General features: G+C 55.2%; 1 protein-coding gene across 9 annotated transcripts in view; it reads left to right on the top strand.

Annotated features, from left to right (window-relative positions):
* COQ8A (coenzyme Q8A) overlaps positions 1 to 20,585 on the top strand; it is a 48,694-nt gene that overhangs the window by 17,511 nt on the left and 10,598 nt on the right. For 5 of the 9 annotated variants that reach the window (XM_023632633.2, XM_023632634.2, XM_070255599.1 and 2 more), the window contains exons 2-4: positions 11,320 to 11,505; positions 14,670 to 15,041; positions 15,297 to 15,363. In XM_023632633.2, the coding sequence (XP_023488401.1) occupies positions 11,329 to 11,505; positions 14,670 to 15,041; positions 15,297 to 15,363 (616 nt within the window). In that variant the 5' untranslated portion in view covers positions 11,320 to 11,328. Of the gene's footprint in view, positions 1 to 3,115; positions 3,214 to 9,695; positions 10,052 to 11,319; positions 11,506 to 14,669; positions 15,042 to 15,296; positions 15,364 to 20,585 lie in introns of those variants that run through there. The other 4 variants (XM_070255602.1, XM_023632636.2, XM_070255600.1 and 1 more) reach the window with 4 other exon arrangements.

Raw genomic sequence — 20,585 nt, 5'->3', positions numbered from 1 at the left:
ATTGGGCTGCAGCCTCAGTGACGTCATAGGTTGTTTCACCCATCTGTAGTGTGTTGGACTGCTTTTCTTTCTCTCTGGGTACAGAGTTTCATTTTAGCTTAGAGGAGGAGACCTGAAAATGTTGAGTCAGGCTTTGAACATCAGCTTCCAATTTCTGACCAACTCTTAACCATAGAGCTGGTCAAAAAAATCCTTCTAAATATCTTGTCAGTTTTTAGCTAGGACGAACAGTAAATATTTCTGGCAGTATTGAACAATTTCATGGACCCAAGAGGCGTCTTCAAAGAGTGTGCAAAGGTTACCTTCCCAAGATCCAGAGTTCCTCCCAAAGAAGCCCAAAGAAAGAGCCAGCAGCCTGTGCGTCTGAGGCAGCCAGAACGCCGGGCCAGCTCATAGGACGCAAAACAAGCTTAGTAAGATTTTGCCTTTTTATTTTTTATTTTTTTGTATATCTGTAGCTTCCGGGACCGCAGTTCTTAGCCACGAAATAAACAAGTGTGCTGGAAGGTGGCCGGCTTAATTCTTTGGATTTTAAGAAGGGGGAGTTTTTGTTGGATGTGGAGTTTTAACTTCTGTTCTAAGTTTAATTTTCCGTTCTTTCATTCTGTTAAAAAGAGTCTTGAAGGCTTTCTGTTATAGTTCTTTGTATCTACTTCTTTATTTGGTCTTTTTATAGGTACCGGGAAGACATATTTAGGATGAGAGTTCTCTGAATTTTTTTTTCTTTCTCATATAGCCAATTCTAAAGATCCGTCATCTGACCATTGATGAGTAGGACCTTATATTAAACTGAGTAGTGACTCAAACTAGTGAGCCTTTTATGGCTTAACCAAGGACACAAGAGACGTCCCACAAGAGAGTGCAAAATATGCAGTCCTCACAGGATCTAGAAAGTTCACTCCCCAAAATAGTCTAAGAACACAGAGGCCTTCCTTGCACAGGTGGTAAGGAGAACGTAGTGAAAACGATGTTTCCAATCTCTTGCGGGAATGTCACAGACCCGCTAATCTGTGATGTCGGGCAGGCACTCCTGGAATGAGACTTTTCCAGCACTGACAAAGCAACAATGGTTGAGACAACGAAGGCCCCTTATGGACTGGGACCCTCTATGACAAACTCCCCTGAGAGCTGGCACGACCAGACAAAGAGAATGCTGCCTGTGACTTTGTGTCTTGGACCGCCCATCTATTTAGCCGGCCACCAAGATGCACTTATAGCAGTAAGTGATGGAGACCAGAGAGAATATTCTCACTAGTCACAAAGCCAAGCTCTTAGGACATAGGAAAAAACAACAGGACAAACCTCATTCGGTTTTTACATAGGTGACCGACAGCACAGTTTGTCTAAACAGATGCTGATCAGGTGAGAACCATGACCTCACCAGTCTGTGAGGCCGGCTCGAACAGGCTTATAGGGCCTATGCCTGCGTCCTTCCCTATGGTTTTTCCTCCTATGACAAATGACACAGCAGACAGAGACACAGAAAAACAGTGATCGTCTCTGGGAGGAAAAGGGACAATAAAAACCAAGAGTACCCATACCCAATTTTTACCAGAGTCACTATGCCTGAGAAACTAATTCCACAAATATTTTCTCCTGCTAAACTAAATTTAGAAAAAGAGAAAAGGACTCATCACTTTTGCTCCCACTGGACCCCACAGACAGAGATCCGGGAGGCTGGCATGGTAAGAATTCTGACCTTCTGCCGGCTTGTTGTCAGATGTCGCCAGATCTCTTCATCTGCAGCAATCTTGGGAACACGCAGTATCCAGCCAGGGAGGCTCCAGCCGACTACACCAGCACTGTCAGGGAGGGAAGATTTCCCCCTACTTCTCTGGGTTCTTCGGCTGGTCTAATAATACATTTGACATACGACAGGTTAACAGGAGAAAAACAAATTTGATATCATACGTACAGGGGCCCCGTAAGAATATGAGACCCAAGAAGTGACCAAAGCAGACAGCTTTTAAATCTTTTAGACAAAGAAGCAATAAATTTGTGAAGAACTGACAAGACAGAGAAACTGAGGCTTGGGTATTTAATTAGTGAAAAAACTAAGCAGACTCTGTTCACAAAGGCTTCTCAGCCTGAATCCGCATCTCTGGAGTGATGAGGATGTCCTCCACCTCCTGGTGCAAGGAGGGTCCCCTTCACATGGGAGAGTTATTTCCTGCTTTCAGGGGGACCAAGGAGGGTCAGAGTGTCCTTCTTGCACCAGCTGTTTCTTAAGTAACTTTAATTCAAAATAATCAGTATGCCAAAGTGGCATGTTTCGGGGCGGCCTGGCTTGAACTCCATCAGTGCCCATTAATTATTTCTATCTCTTAGTGCAGGGCGGGTATTGGACCTGCTCCCTGCCTGTGCCAAGTGATTTTCTCACCACTTTCTGAGAAGGGCAGTTGAGCCTCTTTCTCCAAAGTGGGATGGCCGTGTTCCATGTTCCTGGCGGCCTGTTAGGGGCAGTTGTCTTCTGATGAAGGACAGTGGCTAAACAAGGGCACCGAGAGGCATTATTTATAGCATTCTGATCTGCCGTCTGTCCCTCTGCCCATTCCACCAGGACAGCCACTTCGGGGACCTTCAACAGTTGCTTTAAATTACACATTTATGTGCTTACTTTTTAAAAAATTTTAACAGCAGATATGTAAGACTATTTTTATATATTTTGTACTGTAAGAGTAGTGCATGTTCTTTGTAGGAAATTTTAGAAAATATAGATAAAGAAAATGAAGAAAGTATAGAGAGTCTCTTGTCCCGCTGCCCGGAGAAAACCACTCAATGTTTTGCATGTTTTCTCTCTCTGTCATCCGTCTTCCTTCCTTCCTTCCCCTCCTCCAAAAGGAAGGATAACACTGTTTTGTAACCTGCTTTTTTTCACATGGGAATATATAATAAACTTTTTTATTTGTTAATAAATTCCTTTCATAGTGCATTTTAAATGGCTATATAGCAGTCCATCGTATGGATATACCACTGTTTACATAACCTAAATTAGTGCCGTGATTTACATCCTTATAACTGAATTATCACACAAATCCTTTTTTGAAGAAATGCGATTTGATAAGTTTTGGCAGAATTCTTGCATAATCATCAGGCAGGGTGGCCTGGGAAGGAGAGGGGAACGGAACTTCCTGGGAGACGTGCAGGTCTGGGCGTTCCAGAGGTGACTTGCGGCTGTGGGGAGTGCGTGACTCCAGTGGCCTGTCTCCCGCGGTGAGGGCTTGACTCCGGGCTGGCTGGGGCTGACTGATGGGAAGGATGGAGGCTGCTTTCTCTCTCTCTTCCCCTGGGTTCGTCATGTATTCAGTTGCCTTTGAAAACTGATAGCATATTAGGATATTTCTGAACCTGCTGACAGAGACCCCGAGGCCCCCACCTCACTACATAGAAGCCTGGAGCTGCCTGAGATGTTTGAGTGATGGCCGCTGGAGTGCGATTTTAAAGGCCGAGGTGAAGGGCACGTCTATAGAAATTCGTGAGTTTTTGGTTCAGAAGTTTCAGTCTTTCCCCCAACACATACATTCTTCTGAGTCCTTGGAGAAGACAGTCAACTGGTGTTGCCTTTTTCTAAGAGTAAGAGAACAAAAGAAAACTTTGAAGCGTGTAAAGGAACTTTTCAGTGGCCCGTGCAGGCTAGAAATTGAGACTGTTCATGCCCAAAGGGAAAGGTTGTTCCCGGCTGCGAGGGGGCGGGGCCGTCCTGAGCCACCACCCCGGGTCTCCGGAGGCCATTAAACAGCCCTTTCCGAGGACGGCTGGATGTGGCAGGTTTGAGAGCCCCTTGCTGGCTGGCTCTGTGCGTTGCTGTCTTTAAGGTCACTCGTTTCTGATGTCCTTTTTCAGTTTCTTGAGGGAATACTGGGAAAGGAGGGGCAGGTGGAAAGTTTCCGCTTAAGACTGTAGAGGAGCAAAATTTTTGACCCCAAAATATGTCTCTTTGACATCAGGGTTATATTAGGCTGATTATTTATTTATGTATTTATTCGAGGAAGATTAGCCCTGAGCCAACTACTGCCAATCCTCCTCTTTTTGCTGAGGAAGACTGGCCCTGAGCTAACATCCGTGTCCATCTTCCTCTACTTTATACATGGGACACCTACCACAGCATGCCAAGCAGTGCCATGTCTGCACCTTGGATCCGAACCGGCAAACCCCCGGCCGCCGAGAAGTGGAACGTGCACACTTAACTGCTGTGCCACCAGGCTGGCGCCTAGGCTGATTATTTTTAAGAAACAGCAGACTCAAGGATTTTTTTTTTCTCTCTCCCCCAACTGCCTAACAGGATTTAGATAGGGAGCCTGCAAGGAAGAGAGCTATTACCAAAGATAACTTTCTTTTACATGGAAAGACTGCTCCACATAGCGGGGCAAGCATTTCCATCTCTCTGTGAGTTGTCTTTCTTTCCTTTGAAGTCCCAGATTCCTACCCCCATTCTCTTTAGCTCAGGACAGGCATATAAGCCTTAATTGTTTGTCTTTGGGTCTCATATTCTTTTTTTTTTTTTTTTTGAGGAAGATTAGCCCTGAGCTAACATCTGCCGCTGATCCTCCTCTTTTTGCTGAGGAAGACTGGCCCTGAGCTAACATCCATGCCCATCTTCCTCTATTGTATATGTGGGATGCCTGCCACAGCGTGGCTTGATGAGTGGTGCATAGGTGCGTGCCTGGGATCTGAACTGGTGAACCCCAGGTCACTGAAGTAGAATGTGTGAACTTAACCGCTGCACCACTGGGCTGGCCCCAGTTCTCATATTCTTGTGGGGCCCCTGTACGTATGGAATTAAATTTGTTTTTCTCCTGTTAATCTGTCTCATGTCAATTTAATTCTTAGGCCAGCTAGAAGAACCTAGAAGGGTAGAGGAAAAAGTTTTCCCTCCCTGACAAGGACAAAGCCGGATGTTTGGGGATCGTGTAGCAGGGAGAAATTTACAGGAAAGGACCTCTGTTCAGACTTTCTGTCTGGCCTTGGGCGTGGGACACCTCTGCTCCCTTTTCCCCTCATCCTCTGGAACACCGTTCTCAAAATAAGTTCCAAGAACCAGCACCGGCAGCAGCTGGGAATTTGTCAGAAACGCAGGTTTCTGAGGCCCCCTCGCATACCTACCCATTCAGAATCTGGGTGGGGCCCAGAATCTGTGCTTTAATGAGCCTTCTAGGTAATTCTGATGCCCATGAAAGTGTGAGAACCCGGCCTCAGACCAGGCTCCTAAGAGGCCTTTGATTCTGTATGTAGATTAAAAGCTGCAAGCAGATGTCAGCCAGTCCCAGAAATGCCAGGCTGTCCTGAACCTTGGAGGGACCGGCTGAGTTCCTGTCTGTCTGCTCTGCATCCAGCACGGTGTACGGAGTGGGGAGACTGATGTGGTCTTTGCCCTCCTGCCTGACAGCCCCTTGGTGGGACAGACAGTTCTGCAGGCAGGTTTACAGCATGGCCACCACTATGATGGGGAAAGACTGGGGTGCTGTGAGCAGATGTGGGTGGGCTTTTGGGGTGGAACGTGTTGGGGAGGGCTTCCCAGAAAAGCTGATGTTTGAGCTGGGGCCTGGTAGGACAGGAAGTGTGCTCATGTGCAGAGGCTTGCAGGAGGATTGAGTTGGCCTGACTGGGACATAGTTGGTGGAGGGAAGGTGGCGAGATGAGGCTGGGGATGCAGGGCTGGCCTACATCGTGAAGGTTCTTTCAGCCCCTTAGGAATCTCCGAGAGGTCAGGAAGCCTGGAGGTGGTTTCGTAGACTTTTCCTTTTAAAGTGATTGCTCTGGCAGTGGCGTGGGGAAAGGATAGGAGGGCCAAGGCTGAGGGCACAGGGGCCAGTGAGGGGCTGTCGCAGTTGCCCAGTGGAGGTGAGGAGGGTTGGAGAGAGAAGTGGGCGGTGGTCGCATTTCTCAGGATGCAGAGCCCAGGGAAGGTGGGGTAGAGGTCGTGAGGTTGGTTTCGGACATGCTGAGCTTGATGCCTGTGTGACGTTGGGGTGACTTGCATGCAGCAGGTGTTGGCTGCAGCCGGCTCAGGAGGAAGCTTTCCGGGAGGTTCACACACTCCCCAAGACCAAGGGCTTTCTGCGCAGCCTGCTTTTGGGTCCTTCTACCAGCCATCCCAAGGCTCTGGCAGCCCAGGGTGGGGAGGGACCAGAGGAGGGCGTGCCAGCTTTAGAGATAAGAGACCCGCAGCTTTTCTTGAAGGGAGTGGCCTGCCATGCCCCGCTTTATCATCACAAGGACCTAGTAAATTCCCGCACCATCCCCAGTTTGCTGTCACCTCGTGCGAGGAGATCAGTGACAGGTGGAGCATTCTGGCTGTGAAGGGGGACTTGGGGTGTGTATGGGAACCCTCCCCCAACATAAAATCCCCCCAAGAGGGCCGTGAGTGGAAGAGCGTGTGATGCCTCCTTGTGTTATGCCTGTCAGGATTGCCTGTGACATTTATTTTTCAAAAAGAACACAGCTCATTTTCCTGCTGAGACATCTCATTGTGTCTGCCCAGGTAGGCATCATTTTCTGGGTGTTTTTAGTTTTGGAGACCACATTTGAAGGTTCGCATGCCCCAGATAATTTGCAGCTAATGTGTGGGTCAGAACCCCGAGTCTGTTCTCCAGCATGACTGAGAGAGTGTCTCTGAAAGTTCTTTGGGAAGGCCAGAGGGCGAGGGGTCAACAGGAACACTTCCTCTGGGAGCTGTGGACTCCGTGTCAGGACACTGCCTCTGCTGCTTTCTCAGTCTCTGTCCCTGGGGAATGGTGAGCTCTTTCTTTCTGCACGACATCTTTATTTACTTTCTTTATAGCACGTTAGCATGTTAGGCCCAGAGAAGGGGCCTGGTGAGCCACCCAGAGCCCCCTCCTACTGGGGAGGGACGAAGAGGCGAGCAACACGCTTAGCGTCAGCAGCTGTGGCAGAGCTGGGACTCATGTCCAGGCTCCTAGGACGGTCCTTCCCACTGGTCAGCCACCTCCTCTGCACCTGATCCTCGCCTGGCAGCCTCTGTCGGCCTCTGGCTGTCTCTGTGGTGTCTGTGCCCATTATAGATGTGCCTGCGTGTCACGGCAGCTGTGAGCGCCCTGGGGCCAAGGGCAGTTCGTCCCAGGACCTGCAGGGACTAGCCGAGAGCACTGGGAGGAGCCATTGGTGAATGCTGGCTCAGGGAATGACGGAATAACTTTTTATTTTGGTACTAGTACCTAGTGGGCACTCCCAAATGTGAGTGCCCCCCCTCCACCCTCACCATTTCATTCATTCGTGCTCTCCAGCACTTTCGGCTTTCCCCTCCTCAGAGGAGAGCAGGCGGATGCTGAGGCCTTCTGGACACATGCTGTGAAGTAGACGAGGAGCCTCCTCTGTTACTCCTGGCGAAGTCCTGAAAAACCATCAAGGGCAAAGACAAGGCGGGTGGGGTGAGGCCTCTCATACTTGTAGATGAAATCCTGGTGAGGGAAGATTTTTAATTTGTGTATTAAGTGTGTTTTAGGAGCTTTGGATTTTATTTATTTAAGATCATGATGAAAACGCCTCCTTGTGAGGCTGGGTGCCTGGTTCTTGTGGATCCTGGAGGAAGTTTGCAGCAAATTTCAGGGTAGCTGAATTCTGAGTCACACTGGGATTCTGATGCATTAGAAGTAGGGTTTACGAGACCCAATTTTTGAAAACCAGAAGGTGAGAAAAGTTCTGGAAGGATATTTCCTTCTTGCAGTGTCGTGGGCTCCCCCTGCCTCCAGTAATCTCCTTCAAGAGCAGACACTCCTTTGCAAAGAAGGTGCCTGGTGTTGATTAGGATGCTAGGGGTTCACTTTGTACCGAGCAGCTTGTGGAGTTTGAGTCCAGCCCCTGCACATTAGATAAATAATATTGGCCAAGGCGAGGCGGGCATCGGCTCCAGTTTTGAAATATGCATCTACATGTGAATCTGCTCACAAATGACAGTGTTTATTGGTAACATCTGTTGATTTGAGAAAAGCGAGTTTTTTTCTCACCCTAAGCGTGGGACGTTATCTCCACGTGGAGGGGGCCTGCCTTCCAGAGGAGCTGGCTCTGGTCCTCCTCCCGATGGTGCCCGCTGTCCAGGGTGGGACTCCCACCGTCAGGAGTTCACTGGGTACGTGGAGGCAACCATTTAGGCAGGTAGAAAGACATAACTAATTCCATTCTAATGTGTACTTTTTGGGGATAACTTATTTATTTGCCATTTTGAAAGTAAGATATATGAATTTAAAAAGTTAGGAAAATACTGAAGGAGATCGTTATTCCTCATGATATTGAACCTCTTCATCTCTAGTTTGTGCCCAATGCACAGCAAGCCAGTCGCTGAGACATCGGAGCTTGGAGATGGAGAAAAGTTTATTCAAATTGGCTGAAATGAGAAGGCAGGAGGATGGGTTCTCTCAAATCCACCTTACAAAGAAGAAAGCTGGGGGTCTTTACAGAGCTAAGGGGCTTGGCAGGAGGAGTTTCTGAGAAACAAGGGGAATGGTGTTTCTTTCACTCCAGATAAGCCCCTGGGCAAGCTGGCTTCTGGGCGTCAGTGGCAACTAGGGGCTGGTTATCTGGTGATCTTAACTTCCTTGAAGGCATTCTCTTTCTTCTGTAAAACAAGCTCATAAATCCTCGTGACCCTTGAGTCACCCCTCAGGTTAAACAAGAAAACAGCAAATTGACAAGATTAACTTCTTTTCATCTGTGTGCCTGTTGGAACAAGGTCAAAGGGGAATAGTGAACATTTGCAGTAACCGTCAGGTCCCCGGCTTCACTCATGCTTCCCATGTACAGGAATTTAAAAAATCTGGTCAATTTATTTAATATTTTTTCCTATCATGAATTTCTTTTTAAAGCATCGTTGTAAAGTAGGTGCAATCCTGGCCGGTCACAGAGCTCTGCTCAGGGCTGACACGGGAACCAGAGGAGTTGTGACTGGACCCTGGTGGGCCCAGGCCTGCGTCTGCAGCAGCAGGACCTGAAATGGGTCCTTCAGTTGAACTCCCATCGGTGCCGTGGGCCATTCCAGCCAGAGCAGGCCAAGTTGGCCAAAAAATCACTTACCAGCTTTGCTCTAGAGAAACTTGAGTATGTGCTTGTGGTAACTTGGAAGACAAATTCAGGCAGAATTAGTTTTAAGCCTGAAAACAAAGTCTGAATTAAACAGGTTTTAGCAAGTTCTGAGGAGGATCTGACATCAGTTAGCAGATGTGGTGAGGTGTGGGAATTATCAGGGCTTGTGGCCTATGGGAGACTCCTGCCTTGGTTATCTGGTTTGGATTTAGAGGTGAGCAAGGAGAAGACCTGTTTCTGGGGACGTCTGGTGCAGTAGGGTGTGGTGCATGGTCCTGGGGCCACCAGCAAGGGTCCTTCAGAACAGACGTAGCTGGAGCCCCAGCCTCCGCCACTGCACGCCCCTGATGTCTCTGTCTACGACCTCCTCCCTCACTGGGGTCTGTGGGCCTCGGGGTGCTTCTCCCTCGGACCTGCCGGCCGCCAGTGGAGCATGTCTGTGTCGAGGGCGGGGCCGGGGCGCCAGGAGTTGTTGGGAGCTGGCACCCGCTGCGTTGGGCTCTGATTACGGGATCTCTTCCCAGTCCTAGACTTGTGCTCTCTGGGGCTCACCCTTGTTTATTGCCATAAAGTGCGGGAGCCCAGAGCAGAGCCGGGTGTGAAATGACACCAGGTGCTGGGCCGGGCGGACCCCTCCCCCTCCCTCTCCCGTCTCTTTCAAGGGTACGGTCACCTTCCGCAGGCCTCCCTGGCTTTGATAAGGGTGCGGGCGCGCTGTCTGTGCCTGAGCAGTGCCCTGTCCCTGCAGGGGTGCCTGGGACCCGGCAGGCCAAGTGTCAGGGGAGGTAGCGTGGTGTGATGGGCACCGAGCAGAGGAGGGCCGGGGTCGGACCCCAGGCCACATGCAGGAGCTGAGCGGCCTCCCTGGCTTTGGTTTTCTCCGTTGTGAAATGGGGCAGTAATATCCATGCCGTTAGGTTGTTTGTAAAGACTGAAGGAACCTGAAGTGTGGAAGGCGGCCCAGCCGTGCCTGGGAGCCGCGCTCCGGAAGGTGAAGGTGACGGTGTCTGAGCAGGTTACGCGAGTCCTTGACTTTGCAGGCTGTGTCCGGGCGTGGGTTTCTCTGGCTGTCACTGAGGTTCTCCTAGATCGAAGCAGCTGGCCCTGGGCACAGGGCAGAGGGTCCCGCAGGGATGCCAGGGTGCTCCCCAGGAAGGAAGGGCAGGGGAGCCAGCCGGACGTCTGCCCACAGCCCTGGCGTTCTGGCTGTCCTCGTCAGCCTCTAGCTGACTGCCCCTCTGTCCTGTGCTTCTGGGCCTGGAGTGAGGAGGAGAGAAATCCCAGGGGCTCTGGGACTGCCCCCTTCCTGGCCCCAGGGCGGCTGGGCCCTCCTGCCTCAGGGTGTATGCATGCAGGGCCCCTGATGCACCTGTCTTCTCTGCTTTCTGGCTGGCTGGTCCCAGAGACGCAGGCTCCTGCGGCTGCTTCTCCATCATGGTTTTCTCCTGCCCCTGTCTGTCAACAGGGCCTGCTTGCCCCCGCACAGCGGGGGGTCGACGGCACATGCCCCACCTGGGAGGCAGGCTGTGGACCATGGCTTCGTGTCTTTGCCCTTGACCGACACGAAGCAGCACATTTTACACCGTGACCCAGTCGAGAGAGGCGCACGCGCACAGGGTGATGGGTGCACACACAGGCTGCCCGCCCGCTGGCCTCCTTGTCTGTTCGGTGTCCTGGGGGGGTGATTCAGTGCTGATTAGGATTTTGTAGATGGACCGAGCTGCTGGCTGCTCAGCGTGGTGAATCGTTAGCCTGAGGGTGGCGAGGGGCCTCTGGTTGTCCCTTGGTCTGTGGGCGTCTGTCAGAGGCTTCACTGGGCAGGGACAGGCAGCCCCTGAGGGGTTGGGGTCGGGGCCCCTGGGCCCTGCGGGGACTACTCCCTGCCCCCCACAGTGTTGGTCCAGAGGAAGGAGCACTGGACTAGGAGTCAGTACTCCTGCATAGAAGTCCTGGTTCCGCCACTTTGTGCCTGGGAGACTTTGGGAAAATCATTGACCTCTCCGTGCCTCAGGTTTTTTGTGGGGTGGTTGTGAGGCCCAGGTGAGGAAATGGGGGCCTTTCATTCTGCTCGGTGCCCTGCAGCGTGGGAGTCGTCTAGAGCCCCCCTGGAGCCCCGGGCCCTTCCTCTCTCTCTCTTCTCTCTCTCACCCTGAACCAGGAGGGGAGGTGGTGGAAAAACCAAGCAGCCCGTCGCCTTCTGTGTGGAGTTTGGGGTCGAGTGCCTCTGTGAGTGTGGCCCTTTGTGCGGCGCGACCCGCCCTGACCCGGCCCGCTCTCTTGCAGCCCCGGAGGATGGCTGCCATGCTGGGGGACGCCATGATGGTGGTGAAGGGCCTTGCCAGGCTCACCCAGGCGGCCGTGGAGAGCTACCTGCAGCACTTGGGCCTCGGCGGGGAGCTCGTGCTGGTGGCCAGGGCCCTGCAGTCCACGGCCGAGGAGCAGCTCGGCGTGGTCCTGGGGACCGTGCAGGTGAGGAGGCCACTTGGGGCGGGGGGTGGCGCAGTGGGAAGGGCTGGTCCAGGAGCTCTCGGGGAGACCCGGGGAACCAGGACGCAGCCAGCTGCTGGTCTCCCTGGGGCTGGGACTGGAGAGCCCAGTGGCTGGGGTAACCCTGTCCTTCGGCATGGGGGCCCCGTGCAAGGCCTCTGTCGTGTGAGTCGGCTTTCAGTTGTGGGAAGCTTTACGGAGCTGGAAGAGCCCCAGGAACGTGTCGCCCGTACACTCAGTGGTCAGCCCGGTAGTCCCTGGCCTCCCCGAGCGCCTCCAGGCGCCAGGCTTGGCTGGAGCTCGGGGAGGCCAGGCCCGTCCTGCAGGGGCCCGCGGGGACAGCCGCCCCACCTGCTGGCCTTGGTTCCTGCCCTGGGCCTGCCCTGAAGGTACCGGAGAGAGGCCTTTTTAAAAATTTTGGAAATTAAAATCACAGTCGCCTGCGTGCTCACGAGGCAGCTGGAGGACCCCTGATGCCTCCTCCCTGAGGGACAGTGTCTTTCTAGGACAAGTGCCCCCTCCCTGTTTATCTGGCTTACGTCAGGGTTTCCTTGTCAGGCTGGTTCTAGTAAAGAAGTGATGGAAGCTGACCGGTGGGTAGGCTGGGGACGCGCGTGTCATTCGACGTCACCCCGGCCTCGAGCTGTCACGGGCCCTGGTGCTGGTTGCCCTTCCTCAGGCTTCGAAGCTTCTTGCCCCCATGCCAGCTGGGCCGTGGCCACAGGCCAGGCCTCGTTTTCTCCTTGGCTTTGCTGAGGGGTTCTGGGTACTGGCTGGGGGCTCTGCCCTCTCCAGGGTGGCAGCCAGCCTGGCCCCGCTGAGGGCAGCTTCCCCTCCCACCCCCTCTTCCCTCCTGCCTCTTGTGTGCCTGGGGTCCAAGACCATCTGAGGGCGAGGTTTTAACAGAAGTGATTGCTGGAGAGGGGCTGTCAGCACAGCTGGCTGTGGCAGAGCTCTGTGCAGCATGGTGCCACCCCGCAGAGTCACCTGCAGCTGTTCCTGATGGCCCTGGGATGGGAAGGGGGTGCGTGTGTGCAAGCCCGCTTGTGCACACGTGTGTGCATGGGCACAGATGTGTTGGGAGTTGTGCCCAGAGGGTGCCCTGCGCTAACTCCTCCCACTTCTGTTCTGTGGTTGGCTGACCTTCGGGACACAGGACGCTCACGCCCCTCCAGGCTGGGTCACAGCCGTTGTGACTCCCAGCCGCGCCCTCCTGCTCTCTAAGGGTCCCATGGCAATATGGGGTCTCTCTCACCCTATGCAAATATCACCAACTTCTAGAAGTCTGCACACCCGTGACCTCACGATTGTCCTGGGAGGGGGTAGGCCTAGATGCTCACGCCCCTTCCTCACAGGCGGAAAGTGAAACTAAGCAGTGTGATGGGAGGCGGTGCTCACTGGGTGACAGGACCAGAGCCCTGTGTCCTCTTCCCCGTCTGGACTCCCTGCCCTCCCTCCCTCTGCCGAGCTGTGGCCTGGCCTCCTCAAAGGTGCCTTTTCTAGTGAGGAGTCACCCCTTCCTGGCAGGTGTTCTGCCCATGGACACCCAGGAAGTGACTGCCTGGCTCCCTTGGGGCCCAGGAGTGAGACAGCTGCCAGCCCTGGGCGAGGGGCCTCCTGCCCAGGCTCCCGCCCACCCTCTGGCCCCGTTTCTGGAAGAGGCAGGGCTGTCCCACAGCACCGTCACTCAGACGTAGGAGGGGGTGGTGGTCCCCCATCACGAAGGAGGCCCTGAGTGGGGCGATGGCCTCCTCTGTGCTCCTGTCCTCTCCCTAAATGCTTAGATTGTTGGTGCATCCCCTCTCTCTGAGGGGACGGAGGGCCAGGTCTTCCAGACACTTTCTCCTTCCAGCTCCTCGTGGGATTTGTTCACTTACTCGTTCAGCAGACACTGACCGCATCTGGTCCCACTGAGGCACGGCAGCCCCTTCGCAGCCACATACACAGGTCGTGGTGATGCTGGCGGGGTGGCCCTCGCGGGAGCTAAGGGCCGGAAGGAGGGGACCCTGCCCCAGGCTCCCTCCCTCCAGGGCTTCCGCAGCCCTCTTGAGAGGGGCCCCTTGAGTCTGAGTATGGTTTATTTCTGCTCTGAGAGAGGTGCTGTCAGGTGGCCCGGGGTACAGGCCTTGGCTTGGGGTCCCTGCTCTGCCCTTGGCCGGCTGGGGGCCTCTACCAGATCACTTCAGCTCCCAGCCTCGGTCTCCCATTTATGGGGTGACAGTCGTGGCCAGCCTCTTTCCTGCCAGCGGAGGGCGCGGCGTCTCTCCTTTGCTGCCTGCTGTCTCATGAGGCTAAGTAGGAGGCCAGGGTCTCTGCGGCTCTGGGGACCCTCGGGCAGCACTGTGTGCCCAGAGCCTGTTTCAGTGAGTCAGGGGACCCAGGCCGCTGCCCCATCAGGAGTTGGTGCTGTGTCCATCATGGCCTCCGCAGAAGGTCCCTGGCCCTGTCTGTGGCCCCGCTCTGTGACTTTGGGGAGCCCGAGTTTCAGATGAGGAAGGAGCAGAGAGGGGTCAGGAGCCCACTCAAGGTCACTCAGGGTTCAGAGTAGAAAGAACCTGGGCCTGAAGGTCAGGTCTCGACAAGGAAAACGTGGTGTGTCCCCCTCCTTCTGCCCCTGTCCCCCAGCTCGCAGGGACAGCCAGGCTGGTCCTGGCTGTGACAGCCCTCCCGTGAGAGCCTCTGTGGGGACACCCACGGCTGCCTGGTGGAGGCAGGGTCCACAGCGAGTGCCGGCCCGGCAGGTGCTGCCCTCGCCCGGCTGCTCTTCGCTCATGCTTTCCCTCTGAAGTGCCCGTCTTCTGCCCTCGTTACCCTCCCCAGAGCCCGAGGCCTCCCCTTGGCCCTGGCGGACAGCTGAGGAACTTGCTGCCGGGAGCGGTGGTCCCTCGCCTCGTCCGAGCTGGGCGCCCAGCAGTGCTCGGTGACCCTGTAGGCCTGGTCTGCCCGACGACCACCCAGCGAGGCCTGGTGGAGGCAGCACTGGAACCCGGGCCTCCTGGCTGCCGGGCTCAAATCAGAGCTGGCCATGGCCGTGGGCCTCGGGGACGGACGGCGGGGGTGTGCTGTCCTACGCAGAGTGACTGGACACAGTGACAAGCTCCTGCCTGGCCACTTGGTCCACTCATGCTGGCTTTTGTTCCCTGCAGGGTCAGGATAAGCGTGAAGACCCCTACGCCACCCAGGGCTTCGACGACCTGGAAGTCGAGTTCCCTGTGGCCTCCTCGCCTGCCCAGTCGTCGCCCCCACCCTGGGAGGAGGGCAGCAGCCACGGCCCAGCTCCTGCCTACGCCGCTGGTGGCCCCTTTGGGGAAGGCGGGCTCCCAGGCCAGGCCACGGCCCATCTGGGCAGGGTGCACGGGAGGCTCTTTGCAGACCCCAGAGACCCGTTCTTTGCCACCGGCCTTCAGCGAAGGTTCCTGCACCAGGACCAGTCCCCCATGGGGGGCCTCACGGCTGAGGACATTGAGAAGGCGCGACAGGCCAAGGCTCGCCCTGAGAACAAGCCCCACAAGCAGATGGTGCGTCTGGGCGGGCCCCTGGAGTGGGGCTGGGGTGGCTCCCGCAGTGTTGCTGGCGTCAGGCCCCCTCTGGGGATGCTCCCTGGCCGTCACGGTCTGGAGGGTCAGGAAGCCTCTTCCTGGTGGAGGGTGCTGCAGGCAGAGCTGCTGCCACTGGGAGTGGAGAGGGGCTGTGGCTGTGGGGCAGCGTGAACCCCTGAAGGTTGCCCCTGTGCCCCTTCACTGCGACCCTGAGGTCTCTCTTTTCCCCTCTAGCTCAGTGAGCGGGCTCGGGAGCGGAAGGTGCCGGTCACGCGGATTGGGCGGCTGGCCAACTTTGGAGGTAAGGCGGCTGTGTGCCCTGTGCCTCCTCACCTGCCCTGGCATGCCGATCGTGGCTGAGTGGAGCTGGGCCGCTGTGGGGCCTGCATGGAGGTGGAAGAGGGTGGGGACCCAGGGGTGTCCTGGGGAGGGTAGCTCCTGTGTTAGCCGTTCCTGGAAATTTTCCAGGAGTGGCTGGTCCAGTTGCTGGATCCCACCGTGCCTCAGCTCACCCTGGGGATGGTGTGTGGCCGAGGCCACATCATGAGAGCCTTGCTCCTCAGGCCACACCCACAGGGCAGCGTCTGCACCACCAGCCTTTTCCTCCTGTCTCAGCCTCCCTGCCGCTCAGCCCCGTTGGAGGCCTCTGCAGGGGGAGGCTGGGGAGTGAGGAGCAGTTGCTCACTGGGGCCATTTAGCTCCTAGACAGAGTGGCTCTTGCCCCTGGGACCAGCCCTTGGGGGAGCCCATTTGCTGGATTTCCACAGGCCTGTGGGACGTCAGTGGAACGGTGACAAGGTGCTGTGGCCCTGAGCAGCTGTGGCGTCAATTCCATTTTAACATGCTGTAGAGTTGTGAGCTTTATTCGTTCTTTTCTCTAGAGGTTTGAATAGCCACTGTGTCCAATACACAGTGTTCAGGTTGAAGGATCATTTTATTGTGGACGTTTAGAGCAGTTGTGTCTGCTTTTATGACGTCATGTTGTCATATGTTCCTATTGCAAGTACCATCTCCTTTGCAGTGGTGAACTTGAACATGGAGCGACTGGAGTGCGTTTCGTTAAAGCCCGCCTGTCCTCAGTAGGTTCTGCAGACAGTACAACTGTTGAAAGTAACAGTTTTGGCAACTTGATTCACATACCAGCCTTGGGCGAGTGGTTATCTGCAAGGCTGTGTGGTGGAGAGGTCTCCCGGGTCCCAGTGCTGTGTTGCGAAGGCCCCGTGTGTGTCTGAGCCATCAGCTGCTTGCCTTTGCTTTGTCGCACGTCTCCGCTGCCGTGTACTGTACGTCATGCATGCTCTTCTCCTCTGCTGCCTCTTCTCTTTTGGAAACCCCGTCCTACCCCTCCTTCAGGGTTGGCTCTGTGCTCCCCGATAACCTGGTGCTCTGGGAGCTGGACCGATGTGTGGTTCTAACATTGAATGATGACTGGCTGTCTTCCTAACGTGCAGAGCAAACTGGATTAATTAGATGGAATTTTCTCAACTCTAAAATTTCCTTCCACAATTGTTATCTTAAAATTTGGCATCTGCAGCTACTTAGCATCAAGTGTCATCTGAGTTTCAGCACGAAATGGTTGCTTTGTTTCACTGTAACGGGTTAGCACTCCGAGCAGTTCCTCGTGGAGCGTCCTAACTTCCGGGGGTGCCACACCAGAATGAGTTTGAGAATCACTGCTCTGGTGACCTCTGGTGTCCTCACTCCCCGGAGACTTGGCACGTCGCCTGCTGTGCAGGTGGCTGTGAGCTGGGTAACGCTGATTATTACTGAAGTACTGAGTGGCAGTTCTCTTTCTTCTCCGCGGGCTTGAGGGCAGGAACTGCCCTCTCCTCGCCGTGTCGTTTTTCTCTGTGATGCTCCTGCTCCCCTCGCTCCGCACGGACGAGGGCTCATGTGAGCCCCGGCCCGGAAGGCTTGGTCTGACTGGCGCGTGGTAGAATGGCTGGAGTCCTCGGGCGTCTTTGCGGGGGTGGGGAAGTGGAGGATGTGTTTGGGGAAAGTGGCCAGGATGAAGGTCATGATGGCAAATTAGAACTTGGTGGAACACCGTGAGGTCCTGCTGAAGCTGGCAGACGTCAAGCCCTCTTGGGTGGGGGGTTAAGGAAGACAGACTGGAGCGGAAGACACTGGACACACGGGAAGGTGTGTGGGACAAAGAGGCAGCTGTGGTGAAACCAGGGTGCAGGGCTCCCTCGGGGTGCAGGATATGGGCAGCCAGGGGAGCTGGGTCGGGGTGAGGAGAAGCCTGGCGTTGGTGGCTGCCTCGCGCCGTCAGAAGCCCTCTGAGCCCGTGCTGACAGCCGCCTGAGGCCGGGAGCCCTCCCGTGTCTGCGTGCCTCAGCTCCGCCCGCAGCTGTGACTCCGAGCTGCCCACGTTGTTGCCCAGGCGGTCGGCGGCTGGTGTTTCAGGCTTGGAGCTGGCCGGATGGGAGCGAGGAGGACGTGCTGTTCTGGCTCCGGAGGGGAGCTGTGGGCCTTCTGCCTCACCAGGGGTTCCAGACTGTGAGTCACGACCCTTTTGGGAGTGTGAAATCAATTCAGTGGGTCAGGACCAGCACTTAAAAAACAAAGTAAATAGAATGGAATTGAACAGGAAAAGATCAGAATTCATATCATAGGTCTTGGAAACAATGGTACACGTTGCAAAAATATTTTTGTTTCAGAGATATAAACATTATTCATGCACATTCTTCATTGCGTTGTGAAATACACGGCTTACTGGTGGGTCAGTCTAAACGGCTTGAAGTAACACTGCTCTACTTTATTCTAGAAAACACTTCTGGCCTTTCTTCCCTCCTGGGGGTGAGATATTTTTGGGGTATAGACTGACTTTGGGGAGGTTTGACACTGGGGGTGTGAAGGGAAGGCTTTGCTCTGGGTCCGAGGGAGGTGGGGGTCTGTCTGGGACGGTCAGCAGCGGGGGTTCAGCTGTGTGGCGGGACAAGGCAGGAGCCTTGTGGTTTGGGGGCTCATTCGATGCTGAGGGGGGCCAGAGTCCCAAGTCCAGTTTGGCTGTGGGATCTTATGGCCATGATGCTACAGGCAGGATGATCTGTGGATATGAGATTTGATTAAAGAGAGCAACATCCTGAAGACTCTGCTATTACCTGGGGGTGCTGTTAATGGATCAGTGCACAGCTCTCTCTGGGGTCATTATGCCCCTTCCCTTCAAGCTTTTGTGTCCCCATCTCAGTGGTAGAATTAAAAACAAAGAAACACTGGTGAATGGGTATAGTCGGTTATTTTTTTATGTTGCCAAAAACATTTAAAACAAAACAAAACTAAAGCTACCATCAGCTATTACCATCATTTTACTTATCTTTTTTAGAGGACATTTTAACAATACAAAAGCACAAAGGACATGCTTCCCAGGTAAAGGATAGTAAATTGAATAACTGAGTGTTGTGGTAGATTCATTCCACGGTCTTTGTTTCCAGACACTGACGGAGACCCCGCTGTGGCTTGCCAGGGGCCTTGTGGAGGCATCGTGCAGTGGTGATGCCGTTGGACCCCTTGGCTGGGGCGAGGATGTTTACACCTCCTGTGGCAGCACTGTGTGCTCTGACCTCCTGGCATGGTGCCCCATGTTGACTTGTCTAAAGTCTGGCTTCCCCCGCAAACATTCATCCACAGGGCACTTGATTTTCATCGAGGTTGTGGAGATCTGAGGTCCCAGGGTTGTGTATGAGGCACACTTTGCTCTGGCCTCCCCTCGTGGGGTGGCACGCAGTGACACCAGCCTCACGGCCTGATGTACCTCCACGCCCCTGCTTTTCCCCTGGTGGCCAGTGCTCCTCCGGAGCTCTTTAAGGCAGCAGGACACACGCCTGTAGGTCCCAGAGAAGTTCTGCACCCTTGGCAGGGGTGGGGGAGCCTGGTTTCTGCTTTTTCAGGGGCATACAGTTGTCCCTCGGTATCGGGGATTGGTTCCTGCACCCTTTGCAGATTCCCAGATCTGCGGATGCTCAAGTCCTGTAGTCGGTCCTCTGTATGCGTGGGCTCGGCGCCTGTGGATCTGGTGGGCCGACTGCGCTTGAAAAGGGGCTTTTGTGTCTGCTTTGCCCCCTTTGAAGCTCTGCGAGGCTATTATCTCCAGTTACAGGTAAGGAAGCTGAGTCTCAGTCACCAGCCGCCCAGGGCCGTGTTCTTTTTTGTGACACCCTTGGGACCGGAGCTGAGGAGGTTCCGTCATGCGCTTGGCAGTCTGGGCCCGTGGGCCCCTGTAATTAGTCCTCCTGCCCTGTGGCCGGCAGAGCGGCTGTGATAGGTGTGTCATCATCTGTAACCGCCCCGGCCCAGTTCTGGGCTTAGAGGGCCAGCTCCTGAGAACCCGGAGAAGACTCTGTGGAGTGCTTCCTCCACCTTTTCTTAAGCTCTGGTGCTGTCTGGGCAGGAGCCCAGTGGCTGCTCAAGGGAGGGCCTCTGATGACCTCAGAGGGACGTCATCAGATGGGGGCGAGCAGGCCCGCAGCCCAGGAACCCGGCCCAGCGGTTCCTCCCCGGGGGCGAGCTGTGCTCGCTGCTACTCCTCCTCCATTTCTTCACCCTAAAACCTCTCTTTGTGAGAGAAGTATCTGGAACTTTCCTGGAAGGGGCTGGCGACCTCTCACAGGCTCGGATGGAGGCCGGGCTGCTGATGGTGGCTCTGGGCCCACAGAGCTGGTTCTCTGGCTGGTTTTCCTCCAGGACTCCCGAGTAGGCTGTGTGGGCCTGGCCGGGCCTGCCCGTGGATCAGGATATGGAGCCGGGTGCTGTCCTGAGGGCTGCAGGGGGCTGTGGGGAGCAGAGGCCACGGGTGACACATAGAGAGTGAGCGAGCACTGCCTCTGGGGTGTCCTCCCCAGGACGAGGGGATCCGAGGCAGAGCCACTCATCTCCCAGGAATTGTCTCCAGGTCCCACCTGGTTCTGGGAGGGGGGAGAGCCTGGCTGGGCCCTGTCCTTCCCGTTCAACAAGCTTCTGAGAACTGCCTTCAGCGTGGCCTGGGCGGGGACGGCTGCAGAGCCAGTTTATTCTTGGTTCTCTGGAGTCGGAGCTCCTGAGGCCAAGGTCAGGGCTGCCGGGCTGGCTGGGCTGCAGCGGGGAGCTTGTCTGCTGGCAGCGCCTCGGGCCTGGCACCGGGCCGGTCCTGAGGGAGCTTGTGGGGCCACAGAAGGAGCCTGAGGTCTCCTTGGCGGAATGTTCTCTTGGCGGTATGTGAAGGACAGGTCCTTGCCCTTGGAGGGCTTCGGCTCTGCCCTGCAGCCTGGAGATGGCCAGGGGACGGTTGGACAGAGCATCCGAGGGCGCCAGCAGGGGGAGCGGGCCGCCTCTACCTGCAAGAGGAGGCATGCGCGGCCTGCCCCACGGCTGGGGCGTCTGCTTCAGTGGCCAGGCCGGCTGACAGCTGAGGCCATCTGCCTCTTCTGTGGGTGTCTTTGGACTTGGTCCAGGCAGGGACAGTATAGATGCCGAGAGCCGTGGCTAAAAGTCACCGAGTCGGGAGGCCTGTGTTGCCTGTTCTCATTCATTTGGCCAAGTCAG

This window comes from Equus caballus, chromosome 30, assembly GCF_041296265.1.
Source record: "Equus caballus isolate H_3958 breed thoroughbred chromosome 30, TB-T2T, whole genome shotgun sequence".
Lineage (NCBI taxonomy): Eukaryota > Metazoa > Chordata > Mammalia > Perissodactyla > Equidae > Equus > Equus caballus.
Note: the sequence above shows the minus strand (reverse complement) of the source record. Positions and strands in the feature narration are given on the sequence as shown.